Here is a 17,498-nt window from a genome sequence, read left to right as displayed (position 1 = left end):
CTATTTCTGATACAAATTCCCAATAGTGCATATAAATATGACAACAGCTGTCAATGCAAAGTGAAATAATAATACTGTAAGAGCAACATTGTTTTTTTTGTTTAGTAATTAAATAGTAAATATCACTTGTAGGGCCCTGTATTTGCTTTGTGTCCACTGGCTCTGTGCTCTGCATCTTGACCTGATATTCATGAGTGCAGCCAGACCCTGCTCTTTGAATGAGCACTATGGGGCAAACATTTTTGCACTTCCATTCAGGGTCTAGATATATGACCCCTTACAGCTCTACAGATGGCTAAAGCAGATTTAGTAAAACTCTTTTTCCCACTTTTTTTTATTTTAAAATTCAAATTTACTAAAAAGTCTAAAATGAAAAAGTCATGAAAACGTCACAAAACTGCAGCATATACACACACTGAAAAAATGTAAAAAATTCAAAAACCTCTACAGTTTCAAAACAGAGAAAAATCCTCCAGGGAAGGAAAGGGACAAATGCATTGACTTCTACATGATCTTGACAATTTTAGATGGCGAATTGATGGATTTTGTTTTTTTTTCTGAAATGGATTAAAAAACAAATTAAAGTATTAGTAAATGGCCCCCTATTTTCATGCTTGTAAACAATACCTGACTGACAGTGATAGTGACAGTTCAATGCAGAATTTATCTCCCCTTTAGTGAATGGAAATTTGATTGGTGTGATTCTGGGCACCTCTCACAAATGCCTGTATGTCATGGGCATAAACCAAAAGTGTTTCTCATTTAATACTAATGGGGAAATGTAACTGAAGGTGCAAAGTTAGGTCTAACCACCTAATAGCAACTAATGACCAGGAATCACTTATTGGTTACCAGTTTAAAAGCAAACATCTTATTAGTGTTCATTACATAAGGGGGTTTGTCTAATGTTGACTGCTCTCACATACTGGGCTTAAGCATTGGATATATCCAGTCAGGTAGAACCCACTGGAACTAGTATGGAGCTGAATAAAAAATCACAATTCTTTTTATTTATATTCAGATTTTTTAAATTATTTACTTTTCTTCTACTTGAGGATTAGAAAAGAGCTGCATGCACAGGTCTTCAACCCTACATACCATATTTATGATCACTAACACTAATGCAGAACAGGAGGGCTTAGAGACGCTTATGGGGACACATCTGTAAAACTCCACAGGACTTCTTTGGCAATTATTCCATGTGCAATTATTGCAGGGTAAAATGTCTCAAATCCAAATGGAAAAAAGGGAATTTAAATGAGCTCATATGGAATTTGTGGTTTATCCCACAACCAAAGCATCCATATACACACAGGCATTTTAAATTAGGGAATAACAACACATTTTTGTTTAAAGCACACAAATGGATCCAGTGAATAATGTTTGTTCTATTTTCATCTCTTTTCATAGCTTCGAAAAATGAAGAACTCTGGCCATGAGTACTGCGTAACCTTGTGCGTTACTTTGCTACCAAAAAGACACCAATGCTATAACCTTAACCCTTTTATCATCCCATCCTCTTCTGATGATTTATGTTTGCAACAGCAGGGAGTAATTTACCCTTGAGGAAGTCAGTCAGTGTTCAAGGACAGTGTGGGCTTCATTGACTAGCTAGCTTTAGCAGGGCTAGGTTCAGTGGCATTACTACAAGTTACTGGACCCAACAGCAAAATTAGTGCTAAAGGTCCATTAAAGAGCACACATGGGTTGGTACCCCATTTACCAGGACACCATATAGAGACCTGAGTGATAGGTTCCGAGGTAGAGGTATTGTACCCCCACTCCATATGTTTGTTAGTACTAATTCTGGTCCTACTTAATCCCTATTGAACCACAGTTCTATTATTTTATTGACTGTTCATTAATAGTTACCAGATTACGAAGCACTGGCTTCCAATACACCTCTGCTATTGCTGTTCAGAGTGCACCACATAGCCTTACTCCCAATACAATGCCTACATTAGAGAGGGCCCATCCTGAGTGTCAGGGGTTTTAAGATGACCCATGTTCTACCTCTAGCCATAATCAAGAGACTTTGGATTCCCAGCATTATACTAGCATATGCTACAGTTTGCAAGTAAAGTAACCCTTAGCAACCAAACTTTTTTCTTTTAGTTACTACAACTACATTATACTGCTGAAACCAACTACCAATGGGTGTCTGTAAAATACTACTTGATTCAGTTACTAGATAATTCCCTGGCAGAAATAACTTCATCATTGCAGTAGAAGGTGCAGTAAAACCTCCAAATTTTCTAGCTCGCACAATTTGGGGCTTATATTTACTATCTATTTACAGCTTCATACAGTAAGCTGCAGAAATAAGAATACATTTAAAATAACAGTACTATGGAGCTCATTTATGAAGCACAAATGCATTTTAGCCCTTCCATGAATTGATACCATTTATTAAAATATGTGCTTGGGCCCAAAGCTGCTTTGTGTACTTCCCACAAATCTGTTCAGGTGAATCACACAGTGCCCCACACAGGGGAATCATGAAGTGGCAATACCTCCAGGGTTTCCATTGCACACTGCTACTTATGTCCTTGTTTAGGGGTCAGAATAATTCCTTGTTAACGTTAAGTCCAGTGTTTCAGAAACTAAACAAAGGAATAACAGACAGAAATTTGAAATGTTCTGAAGGAGTCTGTTTACCCTGGAGACCTATTACTGGCTGCCAGAACTTAATTTAATCATATATTTACATGTGCATGTAATCCATTATGTGTATCAGCCCACAGGGCCATGTGTACATGAAGCAGAATACACACCCTTTACTCACCATCCAAACCATAATGTATGAGAAGATGGCAATCCACAGCGTGGATGTTATAAACGTCAGCATGAAGAAATTTTCCCAGCGTGGCTTGCTACAGTTTGGGATGGTGAAATAGAGTATACATATTAAGGGCCATGAAAAAGCCCACTTAAATATGTTGGCACAACCACCTAAAGAAAGAAAGATATCAGATGGTAAACAGTAGGGTTCTTTGGCAGGCCAAAATATGTGCAATACAAACAAACTTAAATAAGGCCCTTGTGGAACAAGAGGTACGTGGATGAGTGTACAGGCACTAAGTGGCGGACACAGGAAGAATATGGTTATATTTCATCATTCAGAAGGTATTCTGTCACAAATGATTAGGAATTAACAGTAAAAACAGCTTGCAGGGGTAATTGTAACTATGCAACTGGCTGATATATTCACTTAATTAGCTGCTGGGTGAAAGCAGGCATCTATTCTTTTCTGTATAAAGTGATGTAATTGAAGCCCATAGGTAGTGCTGCAAAATCTGTGCTGTTGGACTCTCCTCTGTGTCACCCAAACACACATGCCCATATCAAAGCCAGCGTTTTTATTTTACCCTAATTATATCCTGCAATTTCTGCAGTTTAGAGGTTTTGCCATATGAGCACACCAATTTCTGCCATTTACAATTTCTCACATTTCAGCACAGTTTAAATGTATATAGTCTTACTGGGCACTGAAAAAGGGACCAAATAATTAGCTTCATTTTCTTCTTGATAGTCGTCAGCTTTGTCCACGTGTAGGCCTCCATTCTCCAGTAGTTCTTGCTTTCCGTCCAGTGTTGTGGTGCTCGTTCCATTGGCAGAATGGAGAAGCCGCTGCCTCTGTGCACAGAAAGTATAATTTTACATTATTTTCTCAGTCAAAACAAACAAAAACCCAATATCTGTTTTGCTTTAATTACCAGAAGAAATCTAGCTCTTGAAGACACAATGACATTAAACCACAATTCACTGGGTGCTTTCACTGTTTCATACCATGGAAGAACAACTTCAGTGCAAAAATGCGAAAGGGAAAATGCCCTGTAACTGCTAGTAGTGGTCAAGCAGGACTGGGACAGCACAGCTGTGTAAATGAACCTGTTTCTCATGCCAACTTTGAAAAAAATGTGAGTCTATGATGAATCACAGACCAGACCTAACCCAATGTCACAGGGTCATTTATATAGCAATGCTGTTCCATAGGAGAGTGGTTCTTTTTATGTCTGGTTGTTAGCATAGCTGTAAAATTCTGGAGGGAAAAGCATGGGATATGCAGAGCAGGTTAGAGGCCATATTCTATTAATCCCTGGGCTTCTGGTTGCATTCAAGAAAGCTGCTGTGCAGAAGCATCCAGAAATTTACATAAAATAAAATATCTAGTCTACCTAGCATGCAGAATGGATACAATCAATATACATGACGAACAGAATTGTCTAATATTGAATGCATTATTACAATCATTTATTTAAGGTAGCCATATGTAACTCTTGTACCTACGGCTCTGAAAAGCATACAAGGTAAGAACTCTCAGCCATCTTGGATAAGCTTGGCTACATCACTTTTTTTGAATGACCCTCCCTGTGGCAGGGAGCAAATGTTTTAGGTTTATATACAAGCTGAAGGTATGAGGAAGAAAAACCTCCATGATATTTCACAAATGACAAAGAAGCCATGGATGAGACCCACTAAAGTAATTAAAAGTATTCATTAACATGAGAATAAGGAATACAATACAATGTATATTTTTAAACTAAATTGATCCACAGGAAGAAACAGCATATTCTGTGTCATTTTTAGCAAAAAATCTTACATGTCTAATAAATCTGATGGGAAATATGTGCAATGTTTATTTTAACTGAATAGGAATCTGTGTCATCTAAAATACTTTTTTAGCTACACCTTAAATGTGTAGGTTCTGTTCTTCTTTCTACCCACTCAGTGGGAGAAAGGCAGCAGCAGATGTGCTTAAAATACCTAACAGCTGAGGAGAGATTGCATTAGGGAAATTCACTGTTCTAATATGGCCTAGAATGTTCTGCATCCAGAAAAGCTACACTGCACCACTCTGTGTCAGGATATTGTATCAGCTCCCCAATGCCAGTTGCAGGAACTTGTAAATTCTAAAAGTGCCATTCACATCACAAACTGCAGACCCTCCCACCAAAATTATAAGGCTATGCAGGATTTAAAGATCAATGATATGGTTTTAATATGATTAATAGTTTTGTCATTCTGATTGTCAGAGGGTTGGCAAAGGGTTTCTTTCACTTGAGTGCCGTTTAGTTAGTACAGAACCAAAGATTATAAGGAACTAGCACTAAAAGGCATTAACATATACATATTTTTAATATTATATATTTATATGTTATATATTTATATTCGTTTTTTACCTTAAACATTTGAATTGTCTGACAAGAAGCAGTGAAAAGATGAACTTTAAAGAGAACTAAAGCCTAACTAAAAAAGTAGGCCACAAATGTTGTACATTATGTTTTGTGCTTCTGTACTGGCCCCAGGCAACCACAGCCCTTTAGCAGGGAAGATCTGTGCCTCCAAAGATGCCCCAGTAGCTCCCCATCTTCTTTTCTGCTGATTCCCTGCAAATACTCTGTGCTGCTGTCACTTACTGAGCTTAGGGACTGACTCACAATATACTGTATATATAGAATATAAATGTTACAATATAAGCCTTATTGGTAATTTATTCAGGGTCACATTATATGGCAGCTCTGACCAATGCAGTTAGCATCAGAATTTATTAATCAGCCCATTAGCTGTGACATTCCCTAAGCTTTGCTTCTCAACAGCTGCCCATAGCTCACTGAGCATGTGAGTGTAGCAGACACTCCTACCAAAATCCAATAAGGGGCGCTCCTGTGACAAATTGAAAGGCCCTGATCATTGCTTATATAGAAATGCTGAAACTTTATGCTGGTGCAATAAGTTCAATATATAAAATATAACATTTTTAGCCATATTCATTGTTAGGGTTTAGTTCTCCTTTAAAGCAGAACAGTGGGTAAGAAGCTGTCATATCATTGCAGGGCAAGTCCCTTTCATAAGGCTATACATGAGGTTGGTCCCATTCTTAAATCTTATGAAATGGCTAGAAAACTGGCTAATGGTAGTGAGGGGGATGCAGAAGTCAGCATAGTAGCCAGCTACTCTCTTTGCTGACTTGTGAGTCTGGCACGATTAAAGGGAAGTTAAATCTGTAACAACAGGTTAGAGGAAAAGCCACTCAAAAACAAAACTGAAAACAGCAGCAACAAGACCAAAAGACCATCAAGGACATATGAGAGGACATATGAGACATTTTTGCATGTAAGCTCTGACTGTTACCTTTAGGCCTATGATGACGATGATGTTTGTATATATAGTGTAAGAGTAAAAAACACAGTACAGCTACAGATTCTTAAACTCTGGAGATTTCCCAGAATCCCAGGCCTCCATATCAGGGATGTGTTCCCTCTTATCCTTAACATCAAACCTCCTCTTTGAGTGGAGTGCATTGCTCATAGTTGTATTATTGACAGAGAAGGTCATTTGCTGTTCTGTTGAAAGTACCCTTTCATCTGTTTCCTTTTACAGTCAAAATGCTTTAGGCTCTGGGTCCCCCTCGCAACTGCTCCTGACACTAAGATGTGAGGCACGGCAGTTTCAGTCACTAACCCTTAAATGCAATTTCCATTACATTTCAACTCATTGGGGAGAAATAATAAAAAAATAATTTTATTTGATTCATTTAAGAGTTACCATACACAGAAATGGAACTGTAAGCCACATCTGCAATTTTCATGCATTTATAGCATTGTATAACACATTCAATATGTACAATTTATATATGAAACAGAACATGCTGTAGCCAGATCAGAAAGAATCCGTAAGTTAGAGGAACACGAGGTGCATGAAGTCAAGTCACATGGGTAATTTCTTCTTTGCTTACAAAAAAATTGAAAAAAATATTATGTATGTATAGACAAATATTAGCACAATCATATAAACAGATTGTAAAATGCTGCAGAAACAATAATTATGGCTTGCAGCTGATAATCTAACCTTAAAGGACAATGAAAGGTTAGTATAAATTAAAAGTAAGTCTAAAGGCATTCTTTTTAAGTACTTGCTGCATATCTAAATTCCTAGATCCCTGTTTGCTTCTCTGAGATATGGAGCTGGCAGCCTACAGCAGTGTGAAGACTCCAGTGACATCACTGAAATATCTCTCCCCTTCCTGTAGGTGCCAGCGGCAGCCTTCCTATTCTCTGAGCATGTGTGTAACTTGATCCTGTCTCCTGTTCTGAGCTACACATACCCACCAGCCAATCAGAAGCAGAACTGCCAGAGGGGAGGGGGGGAGGGAATGAAACACATGTGCAGTATGAAGCAAGGAGGGAAAGGAAGGGAGAATACCTTTTTAGAGATGGCTGCCTGTTCTAGAAAATGTGAAGTAAGTGTGACTGAGTAAATATTTGATTAGGTGAGCCAAAAGTGTGGGGTTTTTACTAAACAATTTTGACTTGCATTCTCCTTTAATACAAAGCCACATATATAGTAGTGATGTGGGAGTTGGCCCCAAAGCCACAGTTCTGCCCTGCTTACAATGCCCTGCTTCCTCCTTTTGATGTCAGTTTTTATAGCTTTGTGTCCACATGTCCTGCCCCTTTTGTGATGTCAGAGGGGACAGAGTGGGTGTGGGTCTATTAATACAGAGACTCCGATAAGTCGCCAGGTTAGGGTCAGGTGCACATCAAATTTTTGTTGACCTGCACATCATTAATATAGGGTAACTAATGGCAATGCCGCATGTTTTCAACTTCTCACAAACTGAATCTGAAAATGGCAATGAGACCAAACATATCCAATAGAAAATTCCAAAATTATTTTTTAAACTGTTAATAATCTATAGAACACACATAGCTGAGAATAATCATGAAAAAGAAATAAGCAGTCAGTTTATGTAGGTTGACAGCATATTAGAAAGACGCATGGCTTAAACACTGTTGACCAAGTTCTATGGCCTCATTTGATGCTAACATTGACATCACCATTTACTTCCTTTGGTGCTTCTTGCTGGCTGGCATTCACTATGCATATTGGAAATATTATTATTAACAAGTATCTACAAAGCACCAACAAGTGTGTTAGGCATCAGATTAATAGCACATATTTACTGTTTATGAACAATAAATTTGGAGCTTTAAGGAGATCAAAGCTTGAAGGCATTGCAGTGCTTCCAACAAAAATTTTACAAAGAGACCTTAGAATTGACCAAAAGCTGAAGACAACAGTACCTCCCTCTGATTCATATTAAACATTGCAATGAGAAGCCCACCTCATTTATTATGAGCCTGCTGGCCATTCTCAAACGAGTTCTTGGGGGAAACTTGTTGGTAATCATTATTCGTAAGCCAGCTTCTGGGAACCGATACTTGGGGGGACTGGAACATATGATCTCATCCACCATCACCACTGAGTTCCTGTTGTAATACTGCTGGCTTGCCTTTACTATTGATGGGAAAGACATAGGTTAACATTGTCTAGAATAAGTATTTTATAACTTGTAATGCTCAACAGCAAATTAGACATCGCCAATATCTCACACCAGGGCAGTCAAATATGGACCTTACATGTTACAAAGAGGAGACTCCTGTGTAGTAACCAACCATTCAACTATAGTCAGACATATTTTCATTAGCTGGACTGCAGATGACCAATCATAGCTCATTGCTGTGAGTTACTACTACTACTATGGATTAATACCCTTTTTTACTACTCTCTTCAAACAACAGCTAAATGTATGGGTACAATAAAAGCAGTAGTTTCACACAAGAAGAATTATATACAAAAAGTAGATTATGGAGATGAAGTACTGTAAAAATACTCATGTTATATTTCTGTTGGGTCAAACTGAGTAATGCTTAAAAAATGTGGAGTAAAATGAACCCTAAATATTATTGGTTCCACTATAATGTGTAACAAATGGCTCTCCCAGTAAAAAGGGGTGGTGTGAGGAAAAGGAGGGGCTGTGAGAAGAGGACAGATAAAGTGGCATAACTACCAGCAAATAAGTCTCAACTCTATTTTGGTCATCAATATCTAGTAATTCATGCACAATAAAATGTCATGTAATAGAATCCCAGTAAAATAACTGACATTTCTTTTGCTCTCTCTCTATGGTTTTCTGAACTGAACTGAACATACCGAGCAATAATTGTTTACCTTCCCATGTTAGCCCTATCACAGATTAAATAAGACCCCCAATAACAGCACTAAAACTGATTTTATACCAACCCTTTTGCCTAGAATAAGTGTATTTCATGTGGAATCTCTGTGACTATATGTTTTCACTCAGTTGGCTTTAGGAACAGACATATCAGAAGGACTGAACTTAAAGTAGAAATGCAAACTGTTTCTGTAGCCAACAATAGCTTGTTGTATAATCTATGCTGCTGACTAGGAGAAAAATAAATATTAGTAATAAGGACACAAGCACAAACAAACATGTATTATTAAGCAGGAAATACTGTAGCAATAACCAGCACAAGGGCTAAGCAGACAGGAAGCACAAAATGTGAGAATATTCACAGTTATACAGAGGAAGCATTTTATAGCAGTGCCACAGTATTGTGAGCAAGCACATCAGAATTGTAAGTGACGTACAAGTGGATACATGGTTAGTTTTACACAGGACAGCCTTCTAGCTGTTGTGGAACTACAACTTCAATGATCACTCGACAGCTAACAGCTGTAGTTCAACAACAGCTATAGGGACAAAACTGGTTTAGTAGTTCAAGCCAGATGTATGGTTTGGAGAGTATTACTCACAGTAAGTAGAAGGTAGTGAAATAATAGCCACTCTAAGCATGTGAGAAATATGAAAAATGAGCAGACTGAGGTTAGAGATACACATTGAAAGAAACAAGAATTTCTATAAAAATGTTATTAGTAGAGGGTCAGAAAAACAGACATTATTTGCCTTATTTATCTTAAAGTATTCAGGGCTCCTCTGAATCCATACATAGAGATACTGCCCAGAAATCACTGCTTTGAGCGTTCATTACTCCCAAGTATATAGAGTACATAACTGTAGGATTATTAGATTAGTGCAGAATGCATCAGCCAATATCCTTACAAGCCTGCAGTGTTTCTATATGCTGCATTATCCTACCCCCTAGTACTACTATACTGGGCTATCACATGCATACTATTCCTATGATTGGGTGTGTTTCTAGATTGCCCCATTTCTTCAGGCAGCCTGCAGCTGCATTAGATAATATATTCATTCCTAAATTTGCTTAGTTGGAAAAAGATTCTTGCTACTGGTCATTATATTAATAGGTTATCAGAAATAAATTTCAGTTTTTGTAATTTATACATCAATTCCATGCATTTCCATTGATTTTACCATGTTGGCCATTGATTTTACCATGTTGGTTTATTACTTGTAGATTTAATGGAGAAGGAAAGGCTAATAAAGAGTTAATTTCAAGCTGCAGGCATACCTTCAGTTCTCTCAATAGTGCCCTTAAGTCTCCCCATATTTCTCCTGTTCAGATTATCAGAAGCCTCTTTGGAAAAAAAACGCTAAGCTCTGTAAAGAAAGTTCCCATAATGTCTCATTCTTGCACCAAGACCAAGACCAGTGTACATGCTCAGTGTGTAAGACTATGAGGAAGCTTCCTGCTGATTGGTTCAGATCACACATTCCTAAGGGGGGGAGGGAGTTCTTAGCATTCTTAAAGGAGGGGGGAGCAATAGAGGGGAGAGAGGAGAGAGCTGCGTGTTTCTGGTAAAGGAAAACAAAGAGACAACAAATCCTGTTTCCTTTAATAGAGAACTCAGTGCAGCGTTTCTGTAAGTGCTTATGGCTGTATTTACATAGACCTTTCTGATAAAGCTTACTTAGTTTTACCTTTCCTTCCCCATTAATTTAAAAAAAATAATGTTAATTCTGTACTTGAATCACATCTTTTCTTTTATTAATTATGTACACAGTATAAAAAGAAGAACATGAGTTTTCAGCTAAATGGATTTCATTCTCCCTCTAGTATCACGTGAACATCCTACATAACTATATTCTATACTATATTAATAATTCCCTGATTTACACTTATGCAGATTAACTATTGGACACATTTAGAACAGAAACCTTGTGTAGAAACAGCAGGGGGTGGGAGGAATATATTCTTCCATGCCACAATGGTGGAAGCTAAAATAACCAGGGAATCAACAGTATTTTTAAAAATAAAAAGGGCCCTCTTGCAGCTGCACAGGTTGTCCACCCCTGAGTAGATATTATGATACAGACATGTATCGCCGGATTTGTCTTTCGGGCCCCCCGGATGCTACATCCATGCTGGATTTGTCTTCGGGGTTCCCCTCACCTGTGGGCGCAAGCATGCATGCATGCACATACATACGGGGCAGTAGGGAGAGGTCCCCATTGCTCCATATAAGAGCAAATATTTTAAAATTTTGTTGTGGCGGGGCGGCATGACGCCCTTAAATTAGTGCCGTCCTAGGCCCGGGCCTTTGTGGCCTCTCCACAAATCCGGGCCAGCAGACATGCACTGGCTGGAACTTGGTTAAGATACGCAGAAGGAAGTTGTGAAATGCAGGTCCTTACAGGTCCCAGGCCTACAGAGGCCTATTTAAAACAGGTTACACCACTGCACACATGTTTATCACTGCATACCGAACAGTAAGAGGTCTCTATACAGGTGCAAAATGGTGCCATTCTCCCACTCTGTTTTGTATGTTTTAGCTTATCTTTGTTGTACACGCAGTACAGGTCTACTGTCTAATTCACTCAGATTGGGTGACACATGTATTGACCCAAAACCCAGCAAAAAGTGCAGTGTTAAGGATCAAATACAGTGTAAGCAGCCTCAACATCTGTTGTCATTTCCATTAAAGGTGGCCATACACGGGCCGACTATAGCTGCCGATATCGGTCCCTTGGACCGATTCGGCAGCTAATCGGCCCGTGTATGGGGAGAGCAGAGCGGCCTGGCCGACCGATATCTGGCCTGAAATTGGCCAGATCTCGATCGGCCAGGTTAGAAAATCTGGTCGGATCGGGGACCGCATCGGCTCGTTGATGCGGTCCCCGATCCGACTGCCCCATTGCCGCCCACATAATCCGATCGTCTGGCCCCAGGGCCAAACGATCGGATTATTATTTTTTTTACCTAAATGGTCCCCGATATCGCCCACCCGTAGGTGGGGATATCGGGGGAAGATCCACTCGCTTGGCGACATCGCCAAGCGAGCGGATCTGCTCGTGTATGGCCACCTTTAGAGTTGGTTCTTGCTAACAAATGTGATAGTTATGTGTGGATTGGTCTTGGGAGCAAACGAATAGGAACAGAAACTCATGTAGTGGGCAAAAAATGTGACATGAGTCACATTCACATTGTTGTGCATAAAATAGTGGATTACTCACTGACATAAGATCATGTGTTACATGATGCAGATTGTGGTCAGGTTCTCCTTATGTATTAAAAATAACAACTTCCCTTCTTATCTTTCTATTTATATTACTTTCATTGTATTAGAATTGTTCTAATGTTTCTGTTTTTAAACAAAGGTAAAGATGCAGTAAGCTTAACTGAGCAGTAGTAGGCACACAATGCTATGCATTTATTTAACTGAAGAAGCCACTTGGATGAGTGAGGAAGCATTTTCAAGAAAACTCAGAAGAGTCCAGTTGTTTTAAGCTAAATTCTACTAGATAATGCTATGCCCCTTTTCAGCTTTTGCAATGATTGCTAAATTGTGTGCACTGGATACAACAGTAAATCCAGTCAGTAATAAAGTGGATCTGTTTGGGCCTAAATCCATAAAATAGATGCAAGCCCTCAACGAGGAGTCTGATATCTCAATCATGGTAGGATTTTGCCTGAATAATCTACAGAAGCACAAGGCAGGGTTGACCTTTATCATCATTTCCGATGATGGTGGAGCAAACAGAGTGGATCAAGGGTATATATATATATATATATATATATATATATATATATACAAGGAAGAGTGGAGAACACCCTATTTAGGTTCAAATGCCTTGGGTGTATATATATAGGCAGGCATGAAATGACGGCACACACAGGATTTTTACACAGAGTCACAAAGTAGCAAAATAATAATCAGAGGTTTATTGTATCACAATAAACCTCTGATTATTATTTTGCTACTTTGTGACTCTGTGTAAAAATCCTGTGTGTGCTGTCATTTCATGCCTACCTGAATAATTATTTTTGCACAGGCACCCAGGTATCATCGTTTCTTATGGTGTGCAGCTTCCCAGCTGTTTGTATATATATATATATATATATATATATATATATATATATATAGCATGAAATAATCCATGGCCGGCACACCCTTAAAATTCAAAAAAATTTTTTTTTTTAATTTTAAGGGTGTGCCGGCCATGGATTATTTCATGCTAAATACTCAGATTTTGGCTGTGCACCCCACAGAATATTAAAGCCTTGGAGTGCAGACACCATCAGGACTGATATAACCTGTCCCTGAGGAAGAGCACAGTTGGTGCTCGAAACGTTGGATCTTTTTCATTAAATATTTTTTTGTTTTCTAACAAAGTCCCTGTGTGTGCGGCTCATTGTCTTGCTATACACATGGTTATTGCAAGCACCCGGGGCATTTGATTACCATTAGGGTGTGCTCTGTTCTTTTCTGTATATATATATATATATATATATATATATATATATACAAAATTAGAACAGATACCGCACTCACAGGACTTAATGAAAAAATAAAGTATACCTTTATTGTGATTCAACGTCAATCTAACGTTTCGGCCGTTTCCACAGCCTTTCTCAAAGTATATATATATATATATAAACAAAGGACTCATCACTCACAGGATTTGTAGAAAAAAAATATTTAATGTGCAAACCGAAACATTGATATTGCACATTAAATAATTTTTTAGATTTTTTTCTACAAATCATGTGAGTGCTGAGTCTTTACATGGTAGCTACCTTACCTGGCACCCAGGCATCTTTTGTTTTGGTGGTGTGTGCCCTCTCCTTATTATGTTATATATATATATATATATATATATCTCTGTACTGTCTTTTGCCTTGAAGAGTGCAACATTATTTACCAAATCTTTAAAATTAGGAACAATTAAGTGATTTTTGGCTCTCACTAAATTAAAGAATAAACCTTATCAAACAGAATGGTTGCCAAAAGCTATGCCAAAATCCATGCTACAATCAATCAATGATTTAAAGCTGGAAGATATCATGGTTGGTTAGAGAATTAGATACCTGCCTACACAGTTTAAAAATGTATTGCCATTGATTATGATGAAGCTCAAAACTACTACTTTCATCAGATGCCTGTATCATTGTTGGACCCCAATTTGGGTAAATTCCTTCACCCAAATGGTTTGCAAATACTGGTGTTTCAATATCTACAACTGTGGAATACAACACAGAGTTAATTTCCTCAATCAATATATGTACTTATAATTTGCACAGATATAAATGAAAAATCATATTAATACTTCAATCCAAATACATATGAATGTATGAAAATAGTTGCAGCTTTGAAAGCTTTGGAGTCTTAAAATTGTCTGTGTAAGATAACCAAATGGTCAGTCTTATAAAAAATATTATAATAGACATTATTCTCAATATTACATCCACTCCCTTGACAAGGGTTCCTAAAGCCCATAAACCATATCAAAAAGTAACAAAAGGCTGCTTCATATGATCTGTGAAGACTGGTTTGGTAAAAATCCAAATGAAAGTCACTTTCTGCTAGTGCTCCAACTTATTGCAGCCTTAGCTCAGGCAGCGGCACCCCAAAAGTTACCAGGGGTGGCAAAAAGCCTCTCCTGATACCTTTAAGAGACAAATTCCTGGTTATTAAACCATTTTGGTCTTTTAGTGAAGAGAGTGCACTAGTGATGCAGCCCCCCCCGGCACAGTAAAGGTTAGCACATGGGGTGAGGTGGGCAGCACAGCGGAAGCCACCTCAGGGGCCAGAATCGCTTCTGGTTCAAAACTGAAAATAAAACAACTAGCATCTCCAGGCAGCAGAATGTTGAGGGGTACAGCTCAAGAGATTATGCTTTGCCTGACCTCTGAATCATGCTCATTAGTTTTTATGTGGCTCTGGTGAGATATATTTTATACAGCGCATTGAACAAACATGTGCTCCCATCCTGTCTGCTTAGCCTTACCTTTCCACAACAAGGGCACAGAAGGGTCGTCACAGACAAAGTCACTATACACATTACCATCTTGCAGCTCACTGCCAACTGGGCAGCCATTTCCTACATTCTTCTTAATGGTGAACAGACGCTGCATCTTCGTATTATACCTGCCAAGTACAAGAAGGAGATCATAAGGACAGGATACCTGCTAAAGTGTACTTAGACATGGTATTTATTTCTACTGGTATTTACATTTTCCAGTATAAATGCAGTTGAGTACTGTGGTCAGTTGCCATCTGCCACCTCAGATGCACATGATGTTAGTTGTGACTACAAGGGGTTAGACACTCAGTCTATCATCCACCTTATTAAACACAGGTTAAAAACTAGCACAATCACACTGCAACAAAGCCCTGACGCCCTGAAACGCTGCCACCTGCCTTACTTGGGCTTAGAGAAGCTACAAACTGTCACACAAGTCGAAGGCTAGTTTCCTCTAATTCACCAAGCACTTCAGCAATTAAAGGGTTGATTTGCATTTAGGGCACACAGGACATACATTTTGTTTTGCCTTTTTTATTTTGTAACGCAAAATTAAATTTAAATATTCTTTGTTTTGAGTGATACTTATCTTATTGTCTCACATAGTTAGCAATGAACATTTATTTTGATTGCATTTACATATTTCAGGAGAATAGCAACAGCACCCCTACTAAAATATTACATTACTCAGCAAATATTTAATTTACTTCAGAATTTAACTTTTTTTTTTAATTATTAATAACTAAAGACAATCTAAAAATGTGCACATATGTTGCACATATGGGCTTCAACTTTGCATTATCCCGTGGGGATCTCCAACAGAAGAGAACCTAAATTGGCACTAGGTGGTGCCTGCCTACCCCACTGCATATTTTTTAGAACGTACAATGAGAGAGATAATTTTTAGACCAACTGATGGTTTGGGGAGGAAGGTTGTTGGAGGAAAGCTGGGGTGGGAGGGAGGGTTTCACTTTCATTTAACACCCGCCATATTGTTCTAGAATAGCTCTCAGACTTAAATAAACCTGGGCCAAAAGATGACTACTCATGACCCTATTAATCAGTACAGTCATTCAGCCCCTGAAAGTTTAGATGTGGTCTGGATTAAATTATTTTTACAATTACCTGTATGGCAATTACCTGCATGTATGGTGGCCTGCCTATTCTGACTGAAATGAAAGAATTATGGATATCAGCTAGTTCAGGGATGAGGTGGGTTTAAACTGTTAATGCACCTTGTCAGCAGGTGCATAGTGCTTTAGCAAAAGATAAAGTGCAGAAAAGCCACAGCCCCTCTTTACTTCTTTTTCAGATTTTGTATGCTCCTTGCATGAAGGCTCAGGATAACAGAAAGTCAGCCATACCATAGGTGCCACCCAGGGATGTTTCTGGGGTCCTTGTCGCCCTGAGGTGGCCTTTTTTAATGCCAACCCAATACTTACATTTATGAGGGGCACATTGCTAGTGCAGAGAGTGCAATTGTTTTGGGCCTAGCTCTGGGTCCAAACAGCCCCCCACCAGACCAATAAATAGTGACTTTCTATGGCATCTTATAGCAGCCTCTCTGGCATTTGCTGGAATCCACAGATTGCCAGTCTGGGCCTGGTTGTGAAACTGGGCAGAACTGACAATTATATCAACCAAGGCACAGTGCTGATTTTTCTCCCTGGTTCTTTAATGGCTTCAGTAGCCTCTTGTATCATCCATAAGCTCCACTGCATAATATAGTATTTTAAATATGATTATATATCACATTTGGAAAATATAAAATGTATATTTTTTTTGTATGTATAAATATAAATAACCCTACAAATGTGTTATTGCTATGTGTAATAGCTGTGAATTCTCAAAAAACAGAAATCTGTGATATTCATTTTTTGTGGAAGAGATTGCAAACACAACATTTTATATAAAGGAGTTTTTGTAAAAATAAAACACATAATAACTGGAAGGCACAAAACCCACATCCATTCTTTTAGACAGTATCGGTGTTCAAGGACTTCCAGTTGTCTGTATCACAAACACAAACTGGCCTTTTCAAATGCAATAAAATCCCCTAATGGCCATGCCTGAGCAGCAGCAACAGATAATAATTCTATCTCCTGTCCATACAGGAGCAGAAGTGATTGATACAGCAAGTCATGCTGTGCAAGCAATAGTTTTTCTTTGGTGACAACCATCTATCTATGCGCACTGATATAAAACAAAGGTTCAGCTTTACACACATTCTATTTTTTGCCTGTTATTATATAGTGCTATTGAATGCAGGATCACATCTCCTTAGCATTTTGTCATGCTTTAATCTCTCCTATATCCTGTGTTTTTCTTGGCTATTAGTAACCATCTTACAGCCAGAGTAAACCAACGCCATTTTTCTGGCTTCATGCATTTAGAAAGCTGCATAGATTCTAACAAAAAAGATCTTGTATAGAGAAGTATTTTGCTGGACTCAAAAAAGTGTATTACG

The 17,498-nt window shown here is 38.4% G+C and overlaps 1 protein-coding gene across 2 annotated transcripts in view; it reads right to left on the bottom strand.

Annotated features, from left to right (window-relative positions):
- The window catches only part of slc24a4 (solute carrier family 24 member 4), a 108,307-nt gene that overhangs the window by 11,430 nt on the left and 79,379 nt on the right, over positions 1-17,498 (bottom strand). The window contains exons 10-13 of one of the 2 annotated variants that reach the window (XM_002933226.5): positions 15,017-15,156; positions 8,129-8,301; positions 3,483-3,636; positions 2,786-2,952 (exon numbers count right to left, since the gene is read on the bottom strand). In XM_002933226.5, coding sequence (XP_002933272.2) covers positions 2,786-2,952; positions 3,483-3,636; positions 8,129-8,301; positions 15,017-15,156 — 634 coding nt within the window. The remainder of the gene's footprint in view (positions 1-2,785; positions 2,953-3,482; positions 3,637-8,128; positions 8,302-15,016; positions 15,157-17,498) is intronic. The other variant, XM_031891465.1, reaches the window with a different exon arrangement.

The sequence above is a fragment of the Xenopus tropicalis genome, chromosome 8 (assembly GCF_000004195.4).
Source record: "Xenopus tropicalis strain Nigerian chromosome 8, UCB_Xtro_10.0, whole genome shotgun sequence".
In the NCBI taxonomy this organism is placed as follows: domain Eukaryota; kingdom Metazoa; phylum Chordata; class Amphibia; order Anura; family Pipidae; genus Xenopus; species Xenopus tropicalis.
Note: the sequence above shows the minus strand (reverse complement) of the source record. Positions and strands in the feature narration are given on the sequence as shown.